The sequence below is a fragment of the Lathamus discolor genome, chromosome 3, assembly GCF_037157495.1.
Source record: "Lathamus discolor isolate bLatDis1 chromosome 3, bLatDis1.hap1, whole genome shotgun sequence".
NCBI classification, from domain to species: Eukaryota; Metazoa; Chordata; class Aves; order Psittaciformes; family Psittacidae; genus Lathamus; species Lathamus discolor.
The window spans coordinates 82449249-82475779 of NC_088886.1; the positions used below are offsets into that span (position 1 = coordinate 82449249).

General features: G+C 39.4%; 1 protein-coding gene across 6 annotated transcripts in view; it reads left to right on the forward strand.

Moving 5' to 3' along the window:
• CMKLR2 (chemerin chemokine-like receptor 2) overlaps positions 1-26236 on the forward strand; it is a 27393-nt gene extending 1157 nt beyond the window's left edge. For 2 of the 6 annotated variants that reach the window (XM_065670120.1, XM_065670121.1), the window contains exon 2: positions 25020-26236. In XM_065670120.1, the coding sequence (XP_065526192.1) occupies positions 25036-26088 (1053 nt within the window). In that variant the 5' untranslated portion in view covers positions 25020-25035 and the 3' untranslated portion in view covers positions 26089-26236. Of the gene's footprint in view, positions 1-9210; positions 9292-12363; positions 12526-16552; positions 16574-23522; positions 23572-25019 lie in introns of those variants that run through there. The other 4 variants (XM_065670119.1, XM_065670117.1, XM_065670122.1 and 1 more) reach the window with 4 other exon arrangements.
• Positions 26237-26531: the final 295 nt, after the last annotated feature.

The window sequence follows — 26531 nt, forward strand, 5'->3', positions numbered from 1 at the left end:
TATGTTTTTATTGCCAAAAAGAAGCGCGTACTACAGAACTAAAATTCCCTGGTGATATTTTGTTGTCTTGTGTAGTACAGAGCTTGGCAAAATGGACTTATTAGGGAAAAAAGAGAGGGGAGAATACAACTTTTTAGTTGTATGGAACATAATGATACTGCCTTTAAAGCTGAGAGGATCCTGTATTAATTTTACACTCAACTATGTATTGTGTTGGGATAACTGAATAAAATGCTGGCTTAGTTGAAGCATCTTCGCAAATACGAAGTTTTAATACAAATATATAGAATCATAGAATAATTAAGGTTGGAAAGGACCTAAAGATCATGCAGTTCCAACCCCCCTGCAGGGGGTTGCAGGGACACCTCCTGCTAAACCATGTCACCCAAGGCTCTGTCCAGCCTGGCCTTGAACACCGCCAGGGATGGAGCATTCACAGCTTCCTTGGGCAACCCCTTCGAGTCCGTCACCAGCCTCATAGGAAAGAACTTCTTCCTTATGTCTAACCTAAACTTCCTCTGTTTAACTTTGAACCCATTAACCCTTGTCCTATCACTACGGTCTCTGATGAAGAGTCCAAACACATATGTGGGAGAATCAATCATTTTGTTAACATGGAAAGGATTTTTTACTTCAGTGCTGGACAAGTGAAAACCTGGTCTTAGCTGGATTCTTATGGGCAAGAGTGGCATTCTCTAAGAAGCAATCATAAAATTTTGCAGATGCAGTATTTCTGTGGAGAAGGTTTATGTATGTGAAAGCTCCAGCACGTGCCCAGATTATTGCATGTCAGCAGAACTGCATTCTTTAAACATGGCAAAACCACTTTGAAACACCTTATGTTAGGCTAAAATAGTTTACCTTTATGATGGTTTATAGTAGGCTTGGTGAGTTACTATGGCTCAGCTAACCCATCATAACTTGTTGAAATGAAGTAAGCTTAGTTACATACCTGAGGTACTGATGTTTCTTTACCAGAATGGCCCATGTAAAATGGAAGTCCTTCTTTGCAGAAGCTGCCTTATAATGCCATATAACTTGTCCTTGGAATGTTCCTAACTATTTTTGCAAGGAAAGAATGTAATACTCTATGTGTTGGACAGTCATTCAAAGATAGCAGAACTCAGGCTTGTGTTGCCAGGTACTTATTGTCTTTCAGCTCTTTCTGTATTTTGAACTTGAGGTTGCACCCTGATTGAAGCTCAGGTAAAGTATTGAGAGATGCCCTTGTCCCTCAGTCTCCTTTTCCCCTCTTGGGAACCTACTCCTCACATATGTACATTAACACTGAGCAAGGCTGGCAAACTTCCTTTCCCCTTTTGAAAATTCTTCTCCCTGTCTGAACATCAGACTTTCTTGTCTTGGCTGATACCTATACTCATCTGTTCAATTTCCATAAAATGTCCTTTACACTTTTCACTGCTTTGCTTTCTGCTTTTACTTTGACTTGCTGTTTTTCCACTCCCATTACCTAAATATATGTCAAGGTTATACCTATGAAAAACATTAACTAAAATTGACAAAGGTGAACCACAGCTATTTTCCTAGACAGAGTCTCAGATTTGTTCCAACAGTTGGGTTCAGATTGTAAAGGGAGAACGTGACAAAAGAAAATAAAGGTTGGCAAAACTAGCTGGCAGGAAACTCACCTAGGTTTTTAGTTTGCTGCATATGTGCTTTGTATGTTCTAATTGTAAAAGCCTAATTTGTCGTTAAATTGTTTTGGTAACTGTTGTCAAAGGATCTGAGCCAAGTGCTGACTTACTGTCAGCAGTTGAGGGCTGGGGTTGGGGCCATAGAATACTATTGCCAAAGGTCCACAAAGATTGATTGATTGCTAGATCTAGCCTGGATTCTAACAAGCACTGCAACTTGGAGGACAGTCTGAGTACATGTGTAGATTTTGGAGCACTTCACATTCTGACTAAGCTTTGGAAAGGAGGATCTTTTCAACTTCATAGCAGAATGGATGATCTATAATCCCTGATGCTACATTAAAACCTTGAGTTACAAGAAGTGTAAAATTCTCTTAGAAGTATTTTATTGTTTTTCTCTGAATGTTCAGATGAAGGCTACAGTCCAGTATCTCATATGAGACTAAATGGAGCAATGAGCTTATCTATGATAAATTATTTTTTCCCCTTTAATATCAATTCACTTATATATGATGAGGCTACAGAATTGGTGGATAAGGGTAAAGCAGTTGATGTCATCTACCTGGACTTGTGCAAAGCGTTTGACACTGTCCCACACGACATCCTTCTCTCTATATTGGAGAGATATCAATTTGATGGATGGACCACTTGGTGGATAAAGAACTGGCTGGATGGCTGCACACAAAGAGTTGTGGTCAATGGCTCGATGTCTGGCTGGAGACCGGTAACGAGTGGTGTCCCTCAGGGATCGGTGTTGGGACCGGTCTTGTTTAACATCTTCGTCACTGACACTGACAGAGGGATTGAGTGCGCCCTCAGCAAGTTTGCCGATGACACCAAGCTGTGTGGTCCGGTTGATATGCTGGAGGGAAGGGATGCCATCCAGAGGGACCTTGACACGCTTGTAAGGTGGGCTGATGCCAACCTTATGAAGTTCAACCACGACAAGTGCAAGGTCCTACACCTGGGTCGGAGCAATCCCAGGCACAGGTACAGACTGGGCAAAGAAGAGATTCAGAGCGGCCCTGCAGAGAAGGACTTGGGGGTGCTGGTCGATGAGAAAATGAACATGAGCCGGCAGTGTGCGCTTGCAGCCCAGAAAGCCAACCGTATCCTGGGCTGCATCAAAAGGAGCGTGACCAGCAGGTCGAAGGAGGTGATCCTGCCCCTCTACTCTGCTCTTGTGAGACCTCACTTGGAGTATTGTGTGCAGTTGTGGTGTCCTCAACATAAAAAGGACATGGAACTGCTGGAACAAGTCCAGAGGAGGGCCACGAGGATGATCAGGGGACTGGAGCACCTCCCATACGAAGACAGGCTGAGGAAGTAGGGGCTGTTCAGCCTGGAGAAGAGAAGGCTGCGTGGGGACCTAATAGCAGCCTTCCAGTATCTGAAGCAGGGCTACAGGGATGCTGGGGAGGGACTCTTCGTCAGGGACTGTAGTGACAGGACAAGGGGTAACGGGTTAAAACTTCAACAGGGGAAGTTTAGATTGGATATAAGGAGGAAATTCTTTCCTGTTAGGGTGGTGAGGCACTGGAATCGGTTGCCCAGGGAGGCTGTGAGTGCTCCATCCCTGGTGGTGTTCAGGGCCAGGTTGGATGAAGCCTTGTGTGGGATGGTTTAGTGTGAGGTGTCCCTGCCCATGGCAGGGGGGTTGGAACTAGATGATCTTGAGGTCCTTTCCAACCCTAACTATTCTATGATTCTATGATTCTATATTTAATAATAAGGGATTTTGAAGTAAAGAAAAGAATTCATCCTCTGTGTAAAAAGCAAGGGTAGCCTTTTCTCAGAATAGAGCTTGAGGTTTTTTTGTCTGCTTTACTTAGGCTGGGGTTGGCAGATTGCTATTATACATTGATTTCCTTTATTATAAGCGTGTTTTTATTTTTGAAATTCAAAGTATTTAAAAAAAAAATTAATGATAATGCCACTTTGGTATGGTATTAGAATTAAATGCAAGCCAAAAAGAAAACAAATTTTATCTTTTTTTTAATAGAATCCTATTTTACAAGAAGGCAAATTTCTTATGGGCATTCTGAGCACTTTATTTAAAACTGAGCTGTCTTTTTTATGTTGTACTCAACATTTTGTAAATTTTATAATAAGAACTTTACTTAACAATAAAAGCATCCTCACTATATGGAATATTAGCTTAACCTCCAAACTTAAGGGATGGTCTGAAGGTTGTTCTTACTATTTTTCATTCTCTTGCCAGAAGTGCCTCCTTAAGATTAAAAAAAAATCAAATTAAATTATCATTTTAATTGCTTAATCATTTAAACAACCAAAAAGCTTAGTGTGATTGGATAGTGACCAAGGAACTTAAAAATGCCTTTTAAAACTGAGAGGGTTATATAAAAAGGGGTTTTGAAACACATGGACCAAGAAATTTCTCTTAAAAATATTTTACTTTCATGTAGTCATGTCATTAATTTTTAAAAAGTTACTTGAAGTACTTTGCAGTTTGAGTCTTTTTGTGTATCTTTGGCCATTGTTTGAAGGCAGTGCTGCTGCTTACATTGGCTTACGTTTTCAGAGTTTGTGGGTTTGCGCTTTTTGCGCACTAAAATTGCTTTCAGTAATATGTATATGTGTACTTTGAAGAATACAGAGATTTTGATTTTAATAGTGCTTAGCAAAACTCTGAGGTACTCATGCTGATCCCAGGGCGTTCTGCTATTGCTGTTACAGCTGCTATTGGTATTTGCTGGCAGGCTGTTCAGAAGGAACAGCTGATGTGACAACTGTAAATGTGTTACTTTAAACAATATGGCTACAAAATTTGCCCAAATTCAGTGTTTTCAGAAATTTTCTGCATGACGGGCTACTAATGTTCTTATACTACATTTCAAATCCATACACTGGCTTTGCTGCAGTTGTTTTGAATCTGTCTGTTGGCTTAAATTAACGTGGTTTTAGGACTTTCTGCTCTAAAAGAAACAGCGAAGGAATTAAGTCAGCAGTTGTGAGGTTTGTGTGCCATGGCTCTAACCCTGCATGAACTGTTTCTTTGCTGGATGAAGACTAACCATCTGTACCTGAGACAGCATGGAGAGAACATGGTCTTAGTGTCTAGAGAGCCTACTTGTGAAGCACAGTAAAATTCACTTGAGTTAAAGGGAAATTTGTTTCCGGATCCTTTCCCTGTTTGTAACCTGAAAGAGCACTTGGCTTTCGGAAAATACAGCTTTCATCATAAAATGCTGCAAAGTTTACTGTTACATTCACAGTCATTTCTCTCTTCTGTTAATGATTCAATCTGTTCAACTCTCTGAAATAACTATGCGTAGTTTTTTAGGGAAGTGACACAAACAAAAGGGCTAGCTCAGGAAGTAGGTCAGGGGTTGCCTGTAGGTGAATGCTCATGAATTGCAGGATATTCTTTGACCTTCATGTTGTGCATGGAATTTTTTTTAGATTCAAAAATAGCCTCAGAGTTTCTCAATTCTATTTGGCATTGTTCCCTATTTATTTTTTAAAAACCACCAATTTCAAAATTGACTGAGTAATACAGTCAGATCAGCCCTTGAGAACTGGTAGAATTTTCAAGTATAATTGTTCATTACCAAATTACTTGGAAATGCATGATAATTTCCAACATGTACATGCTGGAAAATACTGTAGAAAGCCATAAGATGACTATTTTCCTATGCTGAAGGGAGCTCTATGCAAAGAGTCTTCAACTATGAAGGGAACAAAGACCAACAGGTTCTTGCATTAACCAGTCGTATAACATGATTGAAATACACTTACATTCAGAACAGAATTATTCTCATTTGCATGGCAAAATATTTGATTAGCATGTTTTAAACCATTCTTTTTATTATTATAGATAAGGAACAAAATGAATGTGGATGTCTTAATCAGATGCTAATGTGAGAGTCTTGAATATTTTAAATAAGTATAGTAGATGACTGTTACTCCCTTCTAACCTACCTCACATTCTGTCATGGTAGGAACTCCAAGGTATTTTTGTAGAAGTAAATATTAATTCCCATTACTCAAGCAACAAATAATGTATTTCTGATACAAAGAGGTAATTTTCCAAAGCTTCCTGGAAGGTTATTCATTCCTTTTTTCAAAAGAATTTTCAGGCTCCCAGAACTTGAGAACCTGCCTTGACCTCACAGAATATTCTAAATTAAATGTTTATATCCATCAATTTCAGTGGAACTGTTCTGGTTTTAAATAGATGCAGATGGATGTAAGACGATACTGAATGTAAAATGCCTCGGCAGCTTCCTTGTCAGGGAGTTCCAAGTACATATACTATTACATTGAGTCACTGGATGTTCTGCAGTCAATTTAAGGTGGGGTTAGAATGTATTCCCAAGGTAGTTAAGTATGCGTTATTTTCCTCTGCACTGGCTATTCTGAATCCTGTTACATTTTTTTAATGTTCCCACAATAAACCGCATATTTTCTTATGTCTGAGAGCCAGCAGACTCTCTAGCCTGCTTTATCCTGAGAATAATTTAAAGAACGATTTCTTTATCCTGTTTAAGAAAAAAGCAGACAGTTAAACAAAAGAAGTTGTGTGGGTTTTTTCCAAGGACAAGACTTAATTTTAGGCCAGTAATGCTGATAAGGAAAAACATCTGCCTTGGAAAAAACCCACTGTCTTTTATAGTTTGAAAATATAGAGACTTTTTCATGAAAAAAATTTAAAGAGAGTGTGAAAAAGAACTTCTGAACAAAAAGCTTTTGATTTTTCTTCAGCATTTCATATACTATTACTTGAACTGTAGTGGTTCTTTGGACCAGAGTTTAGTCTCTTTTTCTAGTCCATCAGTAAAACTTTTACTTTGTTGGATGGTCTAACATCGAAGTGATCAGAATTCAGTTTCTGGTTTGCACCCAAGCTATATACAGTTGGTGTAATTCCACTTTGCCTAGTTTCTCATTTTGAAATGTTCCCTTCTCTTGCCTTTAAAAGAAAGGAGCCTATTTGTCTTGAAAAGACAAGTGGCTACTTAAATAGCCTGTACAGAAAATGCTGCCATTCTAGTATCAAAAAAAAAAAAACCAACCAAACAAAAAAATCCAAGTGAGAAGGGTTTAAAATAAACCTTTATGTGTGTTGGTACAGCTTAAGGAGTAGCACTAGAATGAGCAAATAAATACTGGGAGTTTCAGCTGCCTCTTTCCTTAGACTGATTTCCTGTGCTTCCTTTGCTGAGCCCAGTTTTGCTTTCATTTGAAGGCAATGGAAGAGTTAACATCGCCTTTACAGACTGACTCCTTAACAAAGCATTTTTCAGAGCCTTTAATAATTTGCTTTGCCAGTATCACAAGCAGCAGATCTATTGGGATTTATAAGGTCCTGTCTCATTAGAGAGGCTGAAGGCTGGGTAGGGTTTAGAAGCAAAACTGTTCTCCCCTCTGAGAGGGATCAGAGGAGGGGGCAAATGTAGAGCAGTAGGTAGAAACTTGCATTGGTTCTCCCTGTCTCACAGTCATTTCTATGGATAAATAGCTTAAATCCCCATGGAGTCAAGGTTGCCTGGCACCTTTCATAAAATATGTTTTCATCCACTATGCAGAAAAAAAATCTGACAAATGTAGCTGGCTAAAAAAAGCAACTTTAAAAATCAAATGAGTATGTGCTTAAACCACTGGCCACAGTTTCTCAGAACTTTTGATTGAACTGATTGATTGATTTGGATTTGATTTGCACCAGCTTTGCACTTACGTTCAGGATCCATTCTCCATTGCAAGGAGCAACTGGCTAATTTAAAACCTTTGCACCTCCATAAATCCTAGGGAATGTCAATAGCTGGTCAGTCTGACAGAGTAACCAGCAGGTTCCACAATTCCACATGTGTATAGATATTTCTCTTAGTTAAGATTTTTGAGTAGTAGTGCTGCAAAGGAACAAGCTTGCTTGATCACATGAGGCCTGTATAGGTACCCTGCCTGTTAGCGTGTATTTTCAGGGAGCTGTCCCTAATTTTATATTAACCCTCTGATTTTCTCTGTGTCTTTTGCAGGGAATCAGAACTCCTTTTCAGTTTCTCTGAAGTTTGTTAGTGTTTAAAACCACCTCTGCCACAGTGAGCACAGTAGCCCAGAGCAATAGTCTAGCTACAGAATAGTGAGGGGCTGGAACTTGTAATGTCTTCTCCCTGTGGATCTGCTTGTTTTGTGCATTGTTACTCATCATAACAGGTTTCAACAATTTAGCTGTGAATTGTTAATAGATGAATGCAGAACAGGAAACATAAATGCTTTTTTTGGGCCATTGAGTCCTGTCCGTTGTATGTAATGCCATAGTATAATCCTGTTTGAGCTGTGGATTTAGTGTTTTAATCAGAAGAATCACATAGAAGGTGGATGACTGAATCTCCAGAGTTATACTTTAAATGGGAAATAAGATCTCAGGTCTTTGAAAGAATAGTTGTAGGCAGCTGTGCTTCTCTCCTAAGATGTTTCTAAGCGACTGTAGTTTCTGGTAATTTATGTGACGTGAAAAAGTGCAAGTTGGTTAATCCCTATGGCAGTACTAAAGAATGTAAAATGCGTAATAAACCAACTAGTTTGCGTAGCCTTATTTCTGCTTCTGTAATCTCTGTAGTTCTCCGAGATTAGTTTTACAAACACTGGCATTCCTTTCTATGGGAGGAGACGGCACTTTTGCTAAAATGGAAAAATACTGTTGTCAAGTTGACTATTTATCTCTTCAATGACTTTAATCTTTAGCACTTAAATACATACCAGAGGGTTTGTTGTTAAGGCACCCTCAGAAAATTCCATGGATTTCAAGTGTCATTGGAGTGGCAGGTATAATCTCTTACTTGAGTCTCCTATGAATACAAAATTTGAATAGCTGTAGTCTAAAAATAATGTAGAAAATAATTCCTAATTATTTGTGGAAAATGAGAATGCAAGTATAAAAGCAAAATCTATGAGGGGAAATTAAGAGGCTGTTTCTGGTAGTATTTTTCCAGGTATCATTCTTCATGATTAAAAGAAACACCGTATTTTTTTCCTTTCCTTGGAAGTTATTGTCCAGTATTCACAGTTACAGAGAATGTAACATCCTGCTGACTTTCTTTGCAGGGGTTACGTGAAAGTGCTGCTTTCAAAGATCCTGCTCAAACTTGTATGTATATACATACGTATACAAACACATACAGCAGTTAATTTATATGCTTATGTGTTTTGACCTGACTAAAGTAATAATTACATGAAGGATTTTTGCCTTCTGCAGAATTACTGAATTTCTTCAACACATTATACATTAAATTCTTCAGGTTTCTTGTACCAGCATAGAAAGAGGATGTGGACTTGCCTGAATGAGCCAAACCTTCATGAGGTGGTTTGTTTTAAATGCATTGCTCACGAATTTTGTCACAGTTGCTGACTATAATACATAGTGCACAGTTAAGCCTCAAGCAAACATTACAGCTTCACCAAAAGGGTAGGCATGAATAGTCATTAGTTTCACAGGAAGGGAGGAAATTACCGTTTTCCTGATTGTCTGGTAGTTAAACTCTGTCTTTCCAGAGCCGATTTTAATCGATGAGGTGTTAATTCAAACAGTGTGGACAGAGGAACAGTGAAGTTTGGTTGGGTTGTTTTTTTGTTTGTTTTTTAAACAGAACTGTAAAACCAGCTGAATCCTCTGAAGGTAAGTAATTTCATTCTTGTGTTGATAATCCTAAATTAACCCTAAATTAACCTAAACTAAATATCTTTTGTCTGACCTAATTTGCAAATACACGGTTGGTGCAACTTCATTGAATTAGTGCACAGTGAATTCAGAGAGGGGCGTTCGTTAGTGCTGAGATTATCTGCATATTCTAATAGGCAGCTTGATAAGATCCCAGCAGTGGGAAATAATTGTTGGAACTATCAGGCAATTTTTTGGTAATGTAGGTAAATTAAAGCTACTTTGTTTTGTTTATTGCTTTTTAATTTGCACTTTGGTCAGTACTGGTAAAGTATTTCTGAAAGTTTTTTCCATACATCCTCTGCTTTTGCTTTGTTTAATAGGGTTAAAAAAACCCACAAAGAATCAAAGGTACTTTCAAAATTTGCTTTTCAATAGACCTACTTTACTCACTGCTGGGCAACCCAATGTCTGTTATTTGTATGACAATGGTCTTCTTTGTTGTTTTTCCATCAGGTATAAAATAGTATTTCTCTGCTTTGCAAGTCCTGCATGCGCTGTATGTTCATGAATTCATGTCCCTGTTCAGTATAGCTCTGGCACAGTGCCATACTTAATATAGAGTAAAAACTCCAAGATTTCATTAACTTACCTGTTGAAAAAGCACAAATGACATGGTAAAATAAATACAAACTCCAGGTAGAAAAAGGAGAAGGCATGAAAGCAAACAAACTACATTTTTTTTTTCTTCATAAATTTTCATCCAAGCGTGTAACTTTCACAAAATTATCTGAAGAGATCACACTTATAAAATTATGTCAATGGTTAATGGGTTGCATGAAAGTGTATATTAAAAAAATGTGTAATTTGGGACTCACCATTCCAGTTCTACTGTGTCTGAGCATAGGAGGAAGTAAACCAAGGAAAATTTTAGGGCCCAAGTTTACATTCTTCAGAGACTCAAGATTCCCACTGTGTTTAGTCGGAACTGTAGAAGAATAAAAAGCTGTATTTAGCTCTATGCAGAAAACAGAACAAAATCCTTCTAGATTAAGTGCAATTCCCGGTTACATATACTGGTTATAACTGTGCAAATTGGGTAATTGCTCATTAGAGCAAAAGTCCTTTTCAATTGAAAAGAAGCAAATTTAGGTAGGAGAGATAGGTGGAAAAAACTCTTTTAAATGCACTAATCTGTTCTTGAGGGGAAAACCCCCTATTTTCTGTTGAAACTTACTGCCACAAAATGTCTTCTGGGTCCTTAGCTGTTGTGATTTCTTATTTGGTACAGTGGTAGAAAGGATGAGGAAAATTGTTGTGTGAGGTTTAATCCTCCCTTGGTTCTGAAGTATGAAGGAACTGAATGATCCTTCCCAGTACATGTTAAAGCAGTCCCAAGCCTGTTTGGTTTATGGTGAAGGAAACATTCCCTTAAGGACAATTTCTCACTGCTCAAAACTGCTAGCATCCATTGCGCTCTCCAGAATGCTCTCTTCACTGAGGTGAACAATGTTTGGCAAATACGTAGCTCTAGTTTGCTTGCTGAGGTTTTTTCAATTTTACTGTAGATGGTGGGTGAGGGTTATCTACCCAGTAATTTTGTCTTTTATCCTACTGAAATAGTACTGAGCAAGCCCTTGAATTAACTGTCTTACAATAACTGGATTTGGCAAAGTACCGAGAGACACACAGACTCGTGCCATTGCAAGCAAAAAAACCTCAGCAAATTTGCTGTTAAATGGTGCCTGAATTTACCTTATCCCGATATTTACAAAAAATGATAACTGCTATTAAAACAGCTTTTATCAGTGAAGGCTCACCAGTCGGTTACCTAAAGAAAACAGAAAATTTTAAAATACAAGAAATAAGTGAGGTGCCAAATCATTAGGTCCTTGCATCTTTCTATACTCTTTCTTAAGGCAGCCCCCTCCTGTGTCATATATTAACAGAAATCATACCTCCCTGCCCTTTCCTCATGCTCCAGGGACTCTGTCCCACTGGTGCATAATCTTCATCCTCCTTTCATTTGTAGCATTCCCACCTCATGTACAGGCTATCAGCATTTTAAGTTATACTGGCAGAACAGAACAAACTGGAATGGAGGAGAGACAACACAGGGTAGTTCGGCTGGAAGGAGGTTCTGGTTCCTGTAAAGAGGATCTGTGGACCATAGGATAGGTGCTTAAAACTGGTACTCTTGCTAAGCAGATGCTGAAGTTTCAGTTTTGCTGCTTTTCACTAAGCACTTCCCTCTCCTGTGTTTGTTTTTTTGGTTTTGGTATTTTGTTTGTTTTTCTGATTTTCACTGGAATCAATAAGAGTTGGTATCTGGAAAACTTGGAATTCACTAGATTCAATCAGTGCTGAACATTTTGCATGTTTTGCATTAATGACAGAGGAGTACTACTCTTGGGTTATTCCTTCTCCTAGAAGATCTGATTTTCAGTGAGGGTGGACTGACAGGTGCTCAACTGATTTACAATGGTATGATGGGTGTCGTACTGTCAGAGTTGGGTGAAGCTATCATATGTAGACATTAGTGAAATAATATTCCCCTTTTACTGACTGAGAAACTAAGTGACATTGAGATCATGAGGCCTGGCCACAAAAATTCAGCAGGCTCTTTACGGATCTGGGAATCAAGCCATGATGTCTCCTAAAACCCAGTTAAAATTTCTGACCGGTGTTGCAGTGACAGAGGCACTAAGTAGTGATGTTTTGAGGAGCTCACTTCTGTTTTATGCACAAGATTAATCTACTAATTGTAAATACAAAATGAATTTATCTCACCATAGAGTAACAAAATTATGCTTTCAGTGTGACTTTTTAAGAATCTTTCTGCTCATTCAACATCATGTTCTATAAACCAGAGTGCTTACAAAGGGATACTGTTCAACCTCATCTCTGTGTAACAAAAAGCAGCCTACAACTGTAAGGTCTCTTTCTATTCATCATTCACCACATCTGTTGCTTGCTTGGACACTGACCAAAATGATTCATGAACTTATTTTGGTGAAATACTGGGATTATACAGAAAGCCAGTATTTCAAAACGGAGGAACCAACTTCCTCAGTTGAAGACAAACACAGAGTATCATTCTGCAGCTTTATTAGGAGGAAGGCAGTAGCCAAGTGAAGCAGCTGGGATCACACTGAAGTCACTCTGAACTCTGCAGATCACTTCATTCTTCCTTCTGCTACAGAGCTCACATCTCTGATTTACAGTGTGTTTTGTTCCAAAGAACTAAACAAGGTAGGTCAATCTGTTATATTTTAAATCTTTCTTTCCCTCTCTTCTAAATAATGTGTTTCTATAGCTGCAACACTTGCAGACAAATCCTGTGAGGTAATGTAGCATATACTGGCTAAAACTGCTTCTCGGAAGAAAGAATGTGATACTTATTTCGGCAAGAGAAGATATGAAAGTACGTGTGAATGTAATTTTTATTGACTTTTAAATGTGTTTGTACACACTTCAAGGAGTCTTATATCCTGTCAGAGAGTGGTTGGTGACCTTGACTTAAATACCTTTCTCCCCCTAATTCACCACTCTTGTGTGTTGGTTTTAATTTTTTGGGTTTGTTTTGTTTTTGGGTTTTTTTTGCTTACAGATAGTATGTCACCTGTAGCAATTCCCAGTATTATTAGAAATAAGTACATCAGTTCTGATCACAACAAGTTATAGAACAGAAACTGGAAATCATTTCAACTTAAATAGCGGAGTAACAATAATTCTATAGAATTAGTCATGCAGAATTAAAAAAGGCTTCTATGATCTGAGCTGGGAGGTGAGTGTGTTTTCCCTGACCATCATGGGATGAGGTAGAATGTGGAATGAGGTAGAAAGCTGTCATTAGGAGCATGGGAATGTTTTTCCTATGAAGCAACAAAAAGGTTTGAAGCCTTTTATGCTACTGCACAGTGAGGCAGGGCTACATTCTACCTCCTGTTCAGACTTGGTGATAGCAATGTCATTGTCACCTGTGGCCTTTCTAAATGTGATCTTGCAAAGCCAAACAATGTCCCAGACCTGTTTCTGCAGATTTACTGAAGATAAATAGATTGTCTATGAATTAAAACACATTTGCTTTCCAGCTGAATAAAACTGTATTAGTGGACAATTTTAAATGTTTATTAATTCATAGCTAAGGAGAAGTGAGTGAGGGTATGTCAGAGTAAAAGAATTTGTCAGACGAGGTTTGCAGAAACTGATTTAATGATTAACTGGTTATGACACCTTGCTTCCGCCAGCTTCATATTATTATTTTGCCTCAGCTGAGCTAGGAAGTGCAAATATTTCGAAAACCCAATTTACTTTTGTTGAATGTCACTGCAGCTTCTGCCTGAATTTAAAGAATTATCAGCCACTTATGTCAGGCAGGCAGGATAAAGGTCTTACCAATTTTACTTTAGTTTTAGGGATTTAATATATGCTATGAGTCCACTTATGTATTAGAGTCTGCTTTTATTGCACTTAGAATCTCTTTGAGTATACCATAGTGGAAGTTGTTTGACTCTGGAGAATGAACTTTATGGTTTGGATTCTCTAGTTGCTTTTGTGGAAAGGGATCATAAGTGAGGGAAACTCTGTGTAAGGATTCGTAGGCAGGATCTCACTATAGATTTTTACTGCATGGTTGGCACCAGAGGAAAGCTCTTGAGGACAGTAATGCAATTTGTATGTACTATAAATTATCATAGAATCATAGAATGTTTTGGGTTGCAAAGGACCTTAAGGATCATCTGGTTCCAACCCCCCTGCCATGGCAGGGACACCTTCCAGTAGACCCGGTTGCCCAAAGCTCCGTGCAGCCTGGCCTTGAGCACTGCCAGAGATGGGGCAGCCACAGCTTCTTTGGGCACCCTGTCTCACCACTCTCACAGTAAATAACTTACTCCTAATAACCAATCTAAATCTTCCCTCTTTCAGTTTTAAGCTATTACCACTTCTCTATCACTACATGCGCTTGTAAAAAGACCCTCTCCAGGTTTCTTGTAGGCCCCCTTTAGGCACTGGAAGGCTGCTCTAAGGTCTTCCCAGAGCCTTCTCTAGGCTGAGCAAGCCCAACTCTCTCAGCCTGTCTTCATAGGAGAGATGCTCCTGTTCTCTGATCATCTTCAGGGCCCATGTCTGGATTCACTCCCACAGCACCACCATGTCCTCCTTATGTTGGGGTTCCCAGAGCTGAATGCAGGACTGCAGGTGGGGTTTCATGAGAGCAGAGTAGAGGGGGCAGAAGTGAACTGCTGCCCTTCTCCTTTTGATGCCGTCCAGGATGTGGTTGGCCTTCTGGGCTGCAAGTGCACACTGCTGGCTCATGTTGAGCCAGTTTCTTGTCAGTCAATACCCCCAAGTCCTTCTCAGTGCTGCTCTCAGTCCATTCTCTGCCCAACCTGTATTTGTGCTTGGGATTGCCTTGACCCGGGTGCAGAGCCTTGCACTTGGCCTAGTTGAAAGTCATAAGGTTTGCACTGGCCCACCTCTTGAGCCTATCAGGGTCCCTCTGGATGGCATCCCTTCCCTGCAGTGTGTCGACCGCACCATGTAGCTTGTTGTCAGCAAATTTGCTCAGTGAGGGTGCACTCAGTCCCACTATCCATGTTGCTGACAGAGATGTTCAATGGCTCTAGTCCCAATACTGACCCCTGAGGAATGCCAGTCATCACTGCTCTCCATTTGGATGTCAAGCTGTTGACCACAACTCTTTTAAATGCAACCACTCAGGCAATTCCTTATCTACGAACTGATCAGTCTGTCAAATCCATGCTTCTCCAGCTTAGAGACAAGAATGTCATCCAGGACAGTGTCAGATCCTTTGCACAAGTCCAGATACATGATGTCAACCACTTGTTCCCTTATCCACCAACATTGTCACCCCATTGTAGAAGGCCACCAAATTTGTCAGGCCCCTAGTGAAGCCTTGTTGACTGTTACCCATCACTCCTTTATTTTCCATGTGCCTTCACTCCAGTCACAGGAGCTATCCCACCACATCTCCATGATGCCAACAAGATCATAGATTATAAATACTTCCTTTTCATTTTAAGAATTTCTTTCTCTGCAGACAACCTAATGAAATGACCATCATGAAATAGTCAGATTTGTGTTTATCTCTGATAGATTCAGAGGAAAATTTACATCTCTGTTTCCTACTAAAGACAGCTTGCTTAAAGAATTTTCTTCTTGTGTTTCTTAAAAGCCAAGTTTCTTCTTCTTGAAAAAAGAAAGTTTCTTCTTCTTGAAGTTTGTGATCTGTTCTAAGATACTAATTTGTTATTAATAACTGCTATTCCAAGCACTACGTAGCTAGTTTTGCAGAGAAATGTAGTCTGTTGAATGGTCGTCTTGTTAGCTTATTTATTCATTTTGTCTTATAAAATAAGCCAGCAGTTAGCTGTCTCTTACTGTGGTGGCTGGTTGTCTGGCTAATTTTCACTCATTATTTCTGGTAATGGTGTGATTTGTGTTCGTTCAGTCTAAAGCTAGCAGTTTCACAACAGTGCAGGGCTGTGTTGTTGCTGGCTTTGCAGAAGAGAACGGAGTGGAAGGAAGAGTTTCTCATGGCCTGTTAAAGAAGAAGGGATTGCTGTTACTGCGGTGGGCAGTGTCCAAGAGGCACTTGGTTTTAGAAGAGAAGACACCATCATGCACAGATCAACTCTCCCACACTTGCTACTACTTTCACAGTGTGCTTGAGCATCCTGAGACAAGAAAGGAAAAAATATTTGTCCTCAGAAGAACCATATAGTACTTCTAGCGGAGCTCAGCTCATTCTTTGTATCCTCAGTATGTTCCAGAGGTTGAGGGTCTGGAAACAGGAGCAGAAAGCCCTGTATCAGCCCATGGCTGTTCTTTTCCAGAGAGAAGTTTTGCTCGCTTGCTGCAACTCTCTTACACTAATTTACTTCATTACATTCTGTGGATGAACTGGACAGACCTGCTGCAGATACAATACTTTTTTGTAAGCTGACTCAAAGGGAAGCTATTCAAACCCATTGCTACGAGTTAGGTTTGATTGCAAGGATTATTTGCAAACGCCAGCACTCTAAAAGTCTTCAGTCCTTGCTAGGAACGTGAGCTAGCAAAGTTTGCGGCATTCTCCTGCTTCTCCAGCCCAGGCTGTCTTGTCCCATTGTGGTACTTCTTGAGGAATGTATTTTGAGAATCACAAGACACAAGTATGAAGAACTAGCACCTTTTTTCTCTATCCACAAAAGATATTTGCCTCTTCATTATTTTGTCGAGGTCTGAATCCTGCTGCAAACTCTACATTTGAATCTACTGTTTGGCTTTGGGCGAGGTAGTTGTGTTCCTTTCCCTACTCTTCTTGTATCTGTTTATTTTGTTTAATTATAAACAAAGTAGGAGTTGTCTCTCATTACGTGCTTGTAATGTCTAGATCCATTTAGGCTTTGATCTCAAAGGCTAGGGCCTTTGGGTACTTTCCCAACAGAAAATACTTGCTGCTTTCAGCAAGTGTGAACCTGGCACAGTTTTATTCTCTTCTGAAGCCTAGACAAGAGACAGTGATGAGTAGTAAGTCCTGTACCATCAATGTAATATCATTTTCTACACTCCCATTTCTCCTTTCTAGTAATCCTTTTTTAATGAGCTTAGCCCCGCATCATTTTCAAGAGGCATTTTAGAAATGTTAAGAACCATTGTCGATTTAAGAAAATGGAGTAACACGTTGTTGAGGTCCTAAACTCTTTAACTGAGGGTGTTGTACCGTATCTGTTCAAATGGGTCAAATGAGAAGTGATTTGCGAAGGTAATATGGGAAGCCTGTAAAACCTGTATTTCCAAGTTCCTGATTTTACCTCTTAATCATAGGTGCCATCTGTTCTTGTCAGTGCTAAGGAGTGTTCCCAATGCCATATTAGGGAGGTAGATAAATATTCAGCCCTCCTGAAATAGTATTAATAAGGTGAATTTTGTAGTTTTGCAGAGATACAGGCAGTGCTTATTTTAGACTTGGCCTTAAAGAGTTGGCTTTGTATGAGTAGGAATATTAGAGTTACACTGATACTGAAGTAGACACCTTTAATCTATTGTACACAGTGAACCCAGTATATTAACTGTGAAGACAAAATAAAGTATGTTATCAGCTGGAATGTTTTGGTTATATACTAGGCAATTTTGGAACTGGATGTTCTGATATACCCATGCAAGAGCTTGTTTAGAGTAATATAACCATAACAATGTTACAATCATGTTAGAAGAAACTGCTGATGTAGATTTAATGAGCAGAAGAATAAACCTAGAAGAACAGAGATATATTTAGAAGGCAGTACATAACCAAGCATACTGTTAGGAGTGACTGGGAAATTAATATGTGAAATGGAATAAGAAGGCATATTTGAGGAATTAGTTATGTTGCTAATTTTCTTTGGAGTTAGCTTCTAACTCTTCTTGTCAAGATGATGAACTATAATGTATTGTAAGCTTCTTTATCTGTTACTCGATAGAGATTTTGTATCTTGCTGGAGAGGGTTATTTTCATTTTTCCGTAATGACCTGTTGTTACCCTGCAGTAACTTTAGAATGGTTGTTGTCTAACATATTTTAATTGGCCTTAAATCAAGTCTGCTGAGACAACAGCTGATAGTCTGAAAGAAATCTCTGCTTTCACTCTTTATTCTCTACTCTCTTTGCTGCTTCCTGTTAGGAGGGAGTTGTGGTTAAACCATGTGTTTGCTGGAGGAGTACAACCATTTATAAAACATGCTCAGAGCTGCATGCTCATGTAATGGTCATATGAATGCTAATCAAAATCTTCTTTTGTCACAAATGCATTGAACAGTTGCAAAGTTAAAATTTCAAACAAATTTTGCATGAGAAATGTAAAAAGCCATGCTTGATTAGAAATACAAGCATCCATGATCTCATCAATTCAGTCACTGTGAAGCTGAGGCGCTTGAAAATTTTAAATCAGGTATGTTGTTATTAGGGTGATTTATCACCAAAGAAAATACTGGTGGCGTTTGCAGAGGAATAGAGAACATGTAAAAGTTCTGTGGAACAATATTTCATTAGTGTGCATATCTTACATGCTGAGGGCACAGCCAAAATGATATATCATGTACCTGCTGGCTTTGTCATCTGAGAGCTGTGCTTAATGGCTCTGAGGTACTTTCTGTGCCTGCAGAGACAGATTAATGTATACAACAAATGATGAGATCCAGATTCCTTTTCAGTTTAGAGAAAGCAGAACGCAATCTGCAAGGGCTGCCCAGGTAGGGGCTGGTTCCTTCCAACACAGAGGGCATGATGGTACAGGAGAGAGTCCCTCTTCAGGAAGGGGAAGGTCTTTCAGAGGTGAAGCTGTGGTTTCTCCACTCCATCATGATGAGGGGACAGTTATATTTAAGGAAGGAGGATATGACTGTGGTTGAACCACTAGGCAGGTTTAGCACCTGGTTTGATCAGAGACTTCCTGTAGGTCATCCTCAGCCTTCTTGTCTGTAAACAGACTGATGATACTTCTCACTTGAGCCCATTTCCACTAAGGGTTATGAATACTGAGGTCTTTATGAGTGGTTATGGCAGTGCTGACACATGCAATATAGGACCATACTTTAAATCTCAAGTGGCACTGTTTACCTAAACTTCTATTTTTATCCACTTGGAAGAATACTTACATATTGCCCCCCCACACACACTTCCTCCCCCCCCCCCCTTTTTTTTCCTTCTTTTTTTCAGAATGGAGCCACTTTAAGGGTTTCACTTGTCATTTTCTTGACTTCATGGAATATGTTTGTGGTCACACGACAGACTTGCAGTGGTTACAGCAAATCCTTATGTTCAGAAGGAATATTAAAAAAAAATATATTTCTACTTTAGCTGTATTAATGGAAGGGAATAAGAGCAGGAGCAAGTGTTAACTACACAGTTACCAAGTGCCCTCTCTACAGCTTCCCCCCATCCAGTGCGTATCCTAAGGACATCCGAGTTTTTTTTGTCTTCTTTGGGGATGGAAGTCTTGGTTCTTGGGAACAGCATGAAAATAAATCAGTTTTGATGATATGCAGTTGCTGGTTGCAGACATTTGAATTACCCGATTGTGGAAATGGTACACTGCTCAATTGCAGCAGTTGTCTGGATGATTTGTTATATTCCAGCCAGACCTGCTGTAGATTCTTTTCCTATTACAGCATTATTATTTAGATATAAAGCTATTTTTCTCCATTGGTTGTTTAACATTTCTGTGGCAGCAAAAGTGCAGGTCTGAAATCAGTATTAACTGAGCCTGCTCTATAAGGGTTTGTTAATCCCACCGTTACACTCGCTCTGCATAAAATGTTATGAGGCTATTATTGGGTCAAATGACTTCAATACCACAGATGAAGTGGTGTGTTATGACTAACAGTGTCATGTTTGGCCTTGCTCAAAGTTAGTTATTCTTGGCATTAATTGCGGGAGATTTTTATCTAGTACATTGTATCTACATTTCTAACACTGCTTCACTGAGAGGCATAATGGAGAATGATGGTTATTTGCATTCTTGTCTAGTCTGCTAGAACAAACACATCTATATTACAATTTGAAAAGGTTTCTGGTTACATACCCTATCTACTATAACCCATTCTAGTTGCTGAATTCAGGATGGCTTATAAAGTTATTGTTACCATACATCTAATGATGATTAAAATGATATTCAAGAGGTAGGCATTGTATATGTGTATGTGAAAGAGAAAACTTCCACACAAGTCTTGATTCTGCTTTTGTGTGTACTAGCAAAAAATGCTTGTTTCCCAGTAGCTTTGTCTGCAGGGCCAACTTTAGGCTTAAATTATAGCATAGCTATGATTTAATTTTGTAGTATGAGTGTATCAGGCACTTCCCATTATAGGAATGTTTCTACATGGAGGCAAATGGACATCTTGGCTTTGTTCTTCTGAGGCAGAAGTATGAATCTGTGACAGTTTGTAATCCATCGGTATTCCTCATGATTTTTAGGATCTTTTTTTATGTCTTTATAAAATACTTGCCAGAAGTATGTATATACCTCTGAGAAAATTACTCAGCCTTCTGTGTTTTGAACTTTGCAGATAAACTACTGGGTTATTTTATGCCTATGTTTTTGAAGTTAGATAAATTCAAAATTTAGCATCTTAAATGTTTGAAGACATTTTTTGAGGTTCTTATATTATTTCAATAACCAGACAAACTTGCTGAGACACAGCATGACAAGCAGGCTTTAGGTGACCTTTTGAGAAGCCAGTTGTTCTCCAACATTTGACTCTTGGAAATGACAGAAGTTGATGTGAATAAACCAAATAAGCTTTTATTTAGCCATAGATGATACATGTGGAATGTGATAAACTCGGAATTATTCATAAAGACATTAAAAGGTGGGTTTATGTAATATATTTCCGTCATAATATGTGAAGTTAACTCTTGAGATAGCCAGCTCTGCGAGCCATATTTTTGCTATTAAGTCAGGACCCACTATTGTGACCTCTGAAATCAGTTTGGCTGGCCAGAAGCTCTGAGCACTGTTCATCACACTGAACAAATAGATCTAAGGACTACAACTCATATACTTGTGTTAACTTTTAACCAACACAGAGAATGAATAAGCTCTTCCATTGGACCTCTCTGTAAATTTCATAAGTAATGAGGACCAAATGTGAGAGAGGGATGTGCAGTCCAAACATATTGCATAAACTACCACATTTAGTGTAATAAGGTTGGAACCTAACTTGTGTGATGCTTAGAGAATTCAAACCCCCAGGAAGACAGCATCAAATGAAGTGAGTGGAAATTGCAACTGTTTTGTTTGTTTTCTCCTATTTTAGACTGAAAACCCAATGTAATTTAATTCAAAAGCCATTCCACTGACCTCAGAGCTGGGGCGTGAAGAGGTCAAATGACTGCCCCTAGTCAAACAGGATGCATGTGGCATTAGCCATGAATAGAGTCCGAAGTACTGCTCCCATGTCATAACCGTAAGGCCATTCTTAGTGTGACAAAAGCTGTTCTATTTTAAGTAGATCAAATTGTTTGTCCAACTTGTCATTATGGCTCAACTTTATGAATTGCTATAGTAGTAGCAGAGAAAACGAGCTCTATGTACTTGTAATAAGAAGCTATGAATATGTCACTTGAGATGGAATTCTGTAATTCCCTGCTGAAATTCAGAGAAAGATGGCTCATATAGCACATGGTGGAAGCCTCTTCACAGCAGTTCTGTGGCTTTGTGTCTTAGAAATGTTTCATAACTATATGTATTTCTTGGTAATTCTGTTTTCTGTCCCAGGATTTAAAAGGTACCAGGACCAAGTGCTGGTCTGTGATATTCCTCTGAAGTAACTTCATAATTAACTTCTGTTTTACAGAAGGGGACAGGAAATGAAACCTCCTGGTCAAACATTCTGGAACCTATTTGCTTAAAATTAAGCAACTATATTCATAATTAAGCAACTGAATGAAGGAGGCTCAGTTTTCAGAGCTGCTTGTGACCTCAGCAAACAGGAACAGGCTCCGGTCAAGCGACTGCTCAGTGTACACAGGCTGTTTACTATTTAAAAAAAAAAAAGAAAGAAAATGACAGGATGAAGGCCAAACTTGTTATATTCATCCATATGCAGTACAAGACTGTTCTGTAACCTGTGGCTGCCCCCAGGTCCTATTGGCAGGCCTCTGACCACACATTCCTGTTTATTGAAAAGTACTTTCCTTGCTCTGGCTCCTTCTCACAACCCTGGACGGGCAGGGACTGATCCAGTGAACTGCACTGAACCTCCTTTACCCTTTCTAGCAGCTGGCCTGAAAGCCAAGTGGAAACTGCTGGCAAAAAGTCTTGTTTTCTCTGCTGAGCCTTTGTTTGCAAACAGGTTCATGAGAGGCTTTTCCAACCTGGAAATTAGGCAGTTTATCAAAGATCATACAGGAAATCAGTGACAGAATAAGGAGTAATATTAGATTTCTTCACTTTTGAGACCTAGACTTTGAACTGCAAGACAGTTCTGACTCTAAAGTTTATTAATAAATAAAAAACCCCAGCAAACACATGTATATGAGGCTGCATATGTTCCAAGAACACAAAGAAATATCCCTGCTGAATGATGATTCACAGTTATCCCAGAAGAAAATATCTGGGTCCTTAGTCATGTTAACCAGCATAGCTCCACTGACAATCCGTTAATGCTTACCTTTTTTAGAGCAGGGCTTAACATGTTGAAGTGCTTCATATATGTGATGCCAGAGGTAAAAGTGTCTGGGTTTTACAGAGGTAATTGTAAGTCTTTTCTGAGCCCTAGTCATAGAGTCTAGTTTCAGCATCTGCACTGGGAGCAATCGTAAGCAATGTTCCTCCTGGTTTTTATCCCCACACTGATAAAGAGTTACTGCATGGGAAGAGTAGGAGTTTGAGATAAGGAAAAATGCAAGCTTTGAGAAATAATTGCATTCTAAAGGTGCGCTCTTTCAGTTGAGGAGTTTTAAACTACAGGAGGCTCGGTAAATATTTGGTATTTATTTAGGTGCATTTTCTTTCTCCTGCTATGCATTATGTTTGAAATTCTAAATACATAATCAACACTGTTGGGCAGTAAGCAAATGTTTGTTATTGTCATTAGGGGTTTTTTTTTTAGCACCATTAGGAAAAACAGAAGTTGGGGAGGAAATGTTAGAATCCAAGTATTGTTGTGTTGTGCTAGCTCTTGAGACACTTAAAAGCAAAATTAATTAGAGACTGGAATACAGGATTGTAATCAACAAGAGTCTAAAAATAGGATTTTTTTTTTTGTTATTTAATTGCATAATTCAATTTGAAGGTATTGTTCTGTGTATAGGTGTAGACACTTAAACATACAGTTATTAACCTGATGTCCTGTAAAACTGCCCAAATGTAATGTTGTCACAGATGTCAGTGGTACTGCGCTTTGTTTATGCTATTTCTCAGCAGCTGTTAAGCTATTTGAAAAAATTACTCAGATGGGTGGTACTGGTATTTAGTGTGGAATCTACCCCCAAGAGGCATGTAATTACATGAATGCAGCCCAGTATGTATCATTTTATCAGAACAGCGACCAAATAACATTCCTTCAGCCTGATGGAAATTATGAAAGGCAAATGTTATCATAGCCTCTTGACAGAACAGGCTGTATTGACTCTTACTACATATTTTTCTTTAATTAGGAGATATAAAATTACACAACTTTCTCCCCCCTCTCCACCCTTGCCTATCCATCTACGAATGAGAAATCTAATCCTGCTAATGTGTGTGCACATGCGTAGCTTCACTTGCGGGAGTAGTCCTTTCCAAGCAAGCGAGCTACTCTTGGAGGAAAGGTATGTACATAAATACAAACTTGCAGATGTGTTTCTGCAGGCAGTGTACTCTGGAGACCCCTCTCCTGTTGTCCTTAGCATGCTAAAAATCACTGGAATTGCAGGAATGCAGGGCTGAGTTCCAAAAGCGGTGGGGGGGGCTGAATTTCAGCTTCTGAATGGAGCTAGCACAGAGCAAAGTACCGGTGAGCTCATCCATAGTACAATGGGCTGGTCATATCCTCATCTCAGGGACAGGTTTGTAGTGTAGCTGAGTCCAGCCAGACAACATAGCTTTAAATGATAACAGAATTTAGCAGAATATTTGTTTCGACCATTGCAGATACTTCTGTAAGACTCTGGCCATCGGTGGTGTGTTGGAATGAACCCGTACTGTTCAACCTCTGTTTGCTATTTATTTTCCCATTCATTTCTCTTTTTCTGGGTTTTTTACTTGGTTTTTATTCCCTCCTTCCTTTCCCCCTCTGCCCCCCTTCTCTCCCTCCCACACTCTTCCTTTGGAGTTTTACAAGGAAATTCCTATATGAAATATCAAGTTGTACTTGTAAGTTCCAGAAGTTTTTGCAACAGAAGAAAACAGATGATCTGTCTGTGGGATCTGTCTTAAAAAAAGCCCAACAAACCAGACAGGCATATTCTCATCTATAGCTCTAACAGTGTGTCTTATTCTCCGGGGAAGCTTTATTTTCTTTCATCTCTTACTTGTTTCTCAGCTCACTAGTGGAAGAATTACCACAGTTATATGTGTTGTCCCTGAAATATGTTCTATGTGTTTAGTTCTCTACCTCCTTTGCTGTGTTATGGAAATCTAATGCATTGAATGTATCTGAAAATCAGCATTCCTTTATACAAAGCTAGATATGTGATGCAGAGGAATAAATCCATGAACTTTCAATTGCTGGAGCAATGAAATGACTCTATGATTTTGTGAACTGTAATTTGAGGTGTGTGTGGGTAGTAATTTTATAAGAAATAGCTTCCTGGCATTTTAACTTCACTTTTTTTGCCTACATTTGCTAGGTGCTTCTCTGGTTTCTGACAGATATAATCCCTAAACTTGCTTGGAAGAGGAACAGAGCAGTAAAATACCAAATCCGACTAGAAAAGAATAGAGAAATCACACTTAAGTGAGACTTTGCATGTGGTCTCCCAGGGATTTATCAGTGGTGCTGTGCTCAGTGCTCTGTGTTAAGAAATAAATGCAAAGAAGGCAGTTCCTGAAGATTTCAAGTGTTGTCTTGATTCGAGCATTTCTATAAATGCCTGTAACCAAAATACTCCACAAGCTTTGTGCTAGCAACTGACAGCTAAGAAGTGATAGACATGTGAAACTTAAGTCAATGTTTGGGGTTTTTTTTAGGACCAAGAACCTAAAGGAATTGCAGGTTACTATTTGCAGTGCAGTAAAACACTTCCCCTTTGACTGTTCCATTTATTTTCTTCCCTAGAAAGCAACTCTGCAACATGACATTTGAAGATTTTGAGAACTACTCGTACTTCTATGACCTGTCTGAGGAAGATGAATCACCCCAGTCCTCGCTCAGCATTGCCCATATAATTTCCCTTTCCTTGTACAGTGTGGCATTTCTGCTGGGAGTGCCAGGTAATGCCATCGTCATCTGGTTTATGGGCTTTAAGTGGGATAAATGTGTCTCTACACTCTGGTTCCTCAATCTGGCCATTGCAGATTTCATTTTTGTTCTCTTCCTGCCACTCTACATTACATATGTGGCAATGGGCTTCCACTGGCCTTTTGGGAAGTGGCTCTGCAAAATGAACTCATTCATTGCGCTACTTAATATGTTTGCCAGTGTTTTCTTCCTGACATTCATCAGCCTTGACCGCTACGTCCGCCTTGTCCATCCAGTCTTTTCCTACAAGTATCGGACTGTACGGAATACACTCATTCTCAGTGCCATCATTTGGATGTCAGCTGCAATTATTGGTGGTCCTGCCTTATACTTTAGAGACACAGTTACAGTCCTCAACAATGTCACCATTTGCTACAACAACTTCCACGTGCATAACAGAGAACTTATTTTGCTGACGCATCACATTCTCATTTGGGTGAGGCTTGCATTTGGTTACCTCTTTCCTCTAGTGACCATGGTCATTTGCTACTCATTGCTGATTGTCAAAGTGAAGAGGAGAACTGTGTTGACTTCCAGCAGGCTTTTCTGGACCATCATTGCTGTAGTTGTAGCTTTTTTTGTTTGCTGGACACCATATCACATATTCAGCATCGTGGAGCTGTCAGCTCACCATGATGAAAACTTGCATGACTTACTGCAGGATGGCATTCCCCTCTCCACCAGCCTGGGCTTCATCAACAGTTGCCTCAATCCAATCCTTTATGTTCTGATTAGCAAAAAGTTCCAGGCCGAGGTCAAGACTACGGTCTCTGAGGTGCTGAAGTTGGCACTGTGGGAGGTGAGCCGCTCTGGAACTGTCAGCGAGCAGCTGTGGAGCTCAGACAACACCCATGCGCCTGTGCACTATTGTGAAACTGCCCAGTGACTGCTCCTGTCACCATCCCTCTCCAGAACAGCTGGCAGGAGATTTGGAGGTGTTCTTGACTTTGCATCTGTCAGTCAGATGTGCATCTTTGCATCTACAGTTGTATGTAAACAGCTGGCCTCATTGCGCTCGCTGCTCTCCTTGAAGAGGTTATAAAGGATACATTGCTTGGGTGTGGTGAACTTGCAGTGCACACACAGCCTGAACTGAAAGTTATGAGCATAAGTCTAATTGCTCCAACTGGATTTTTGATCAGGAATGCTGTTGTAATCCTGTTGTGTTGTGGTTCCATACCTCATTGATATCAAAAGAGCACATAATAAAAATGTTCCTCCTTGCCATCACTGATGACACTCTTGATCAAGCATTCTCATCCAAGAGGGCATGGCCATACATCAGTGGCTCGAGTCTCCTGATTGTCTAGTATTGCCTTAAGTAAGAAT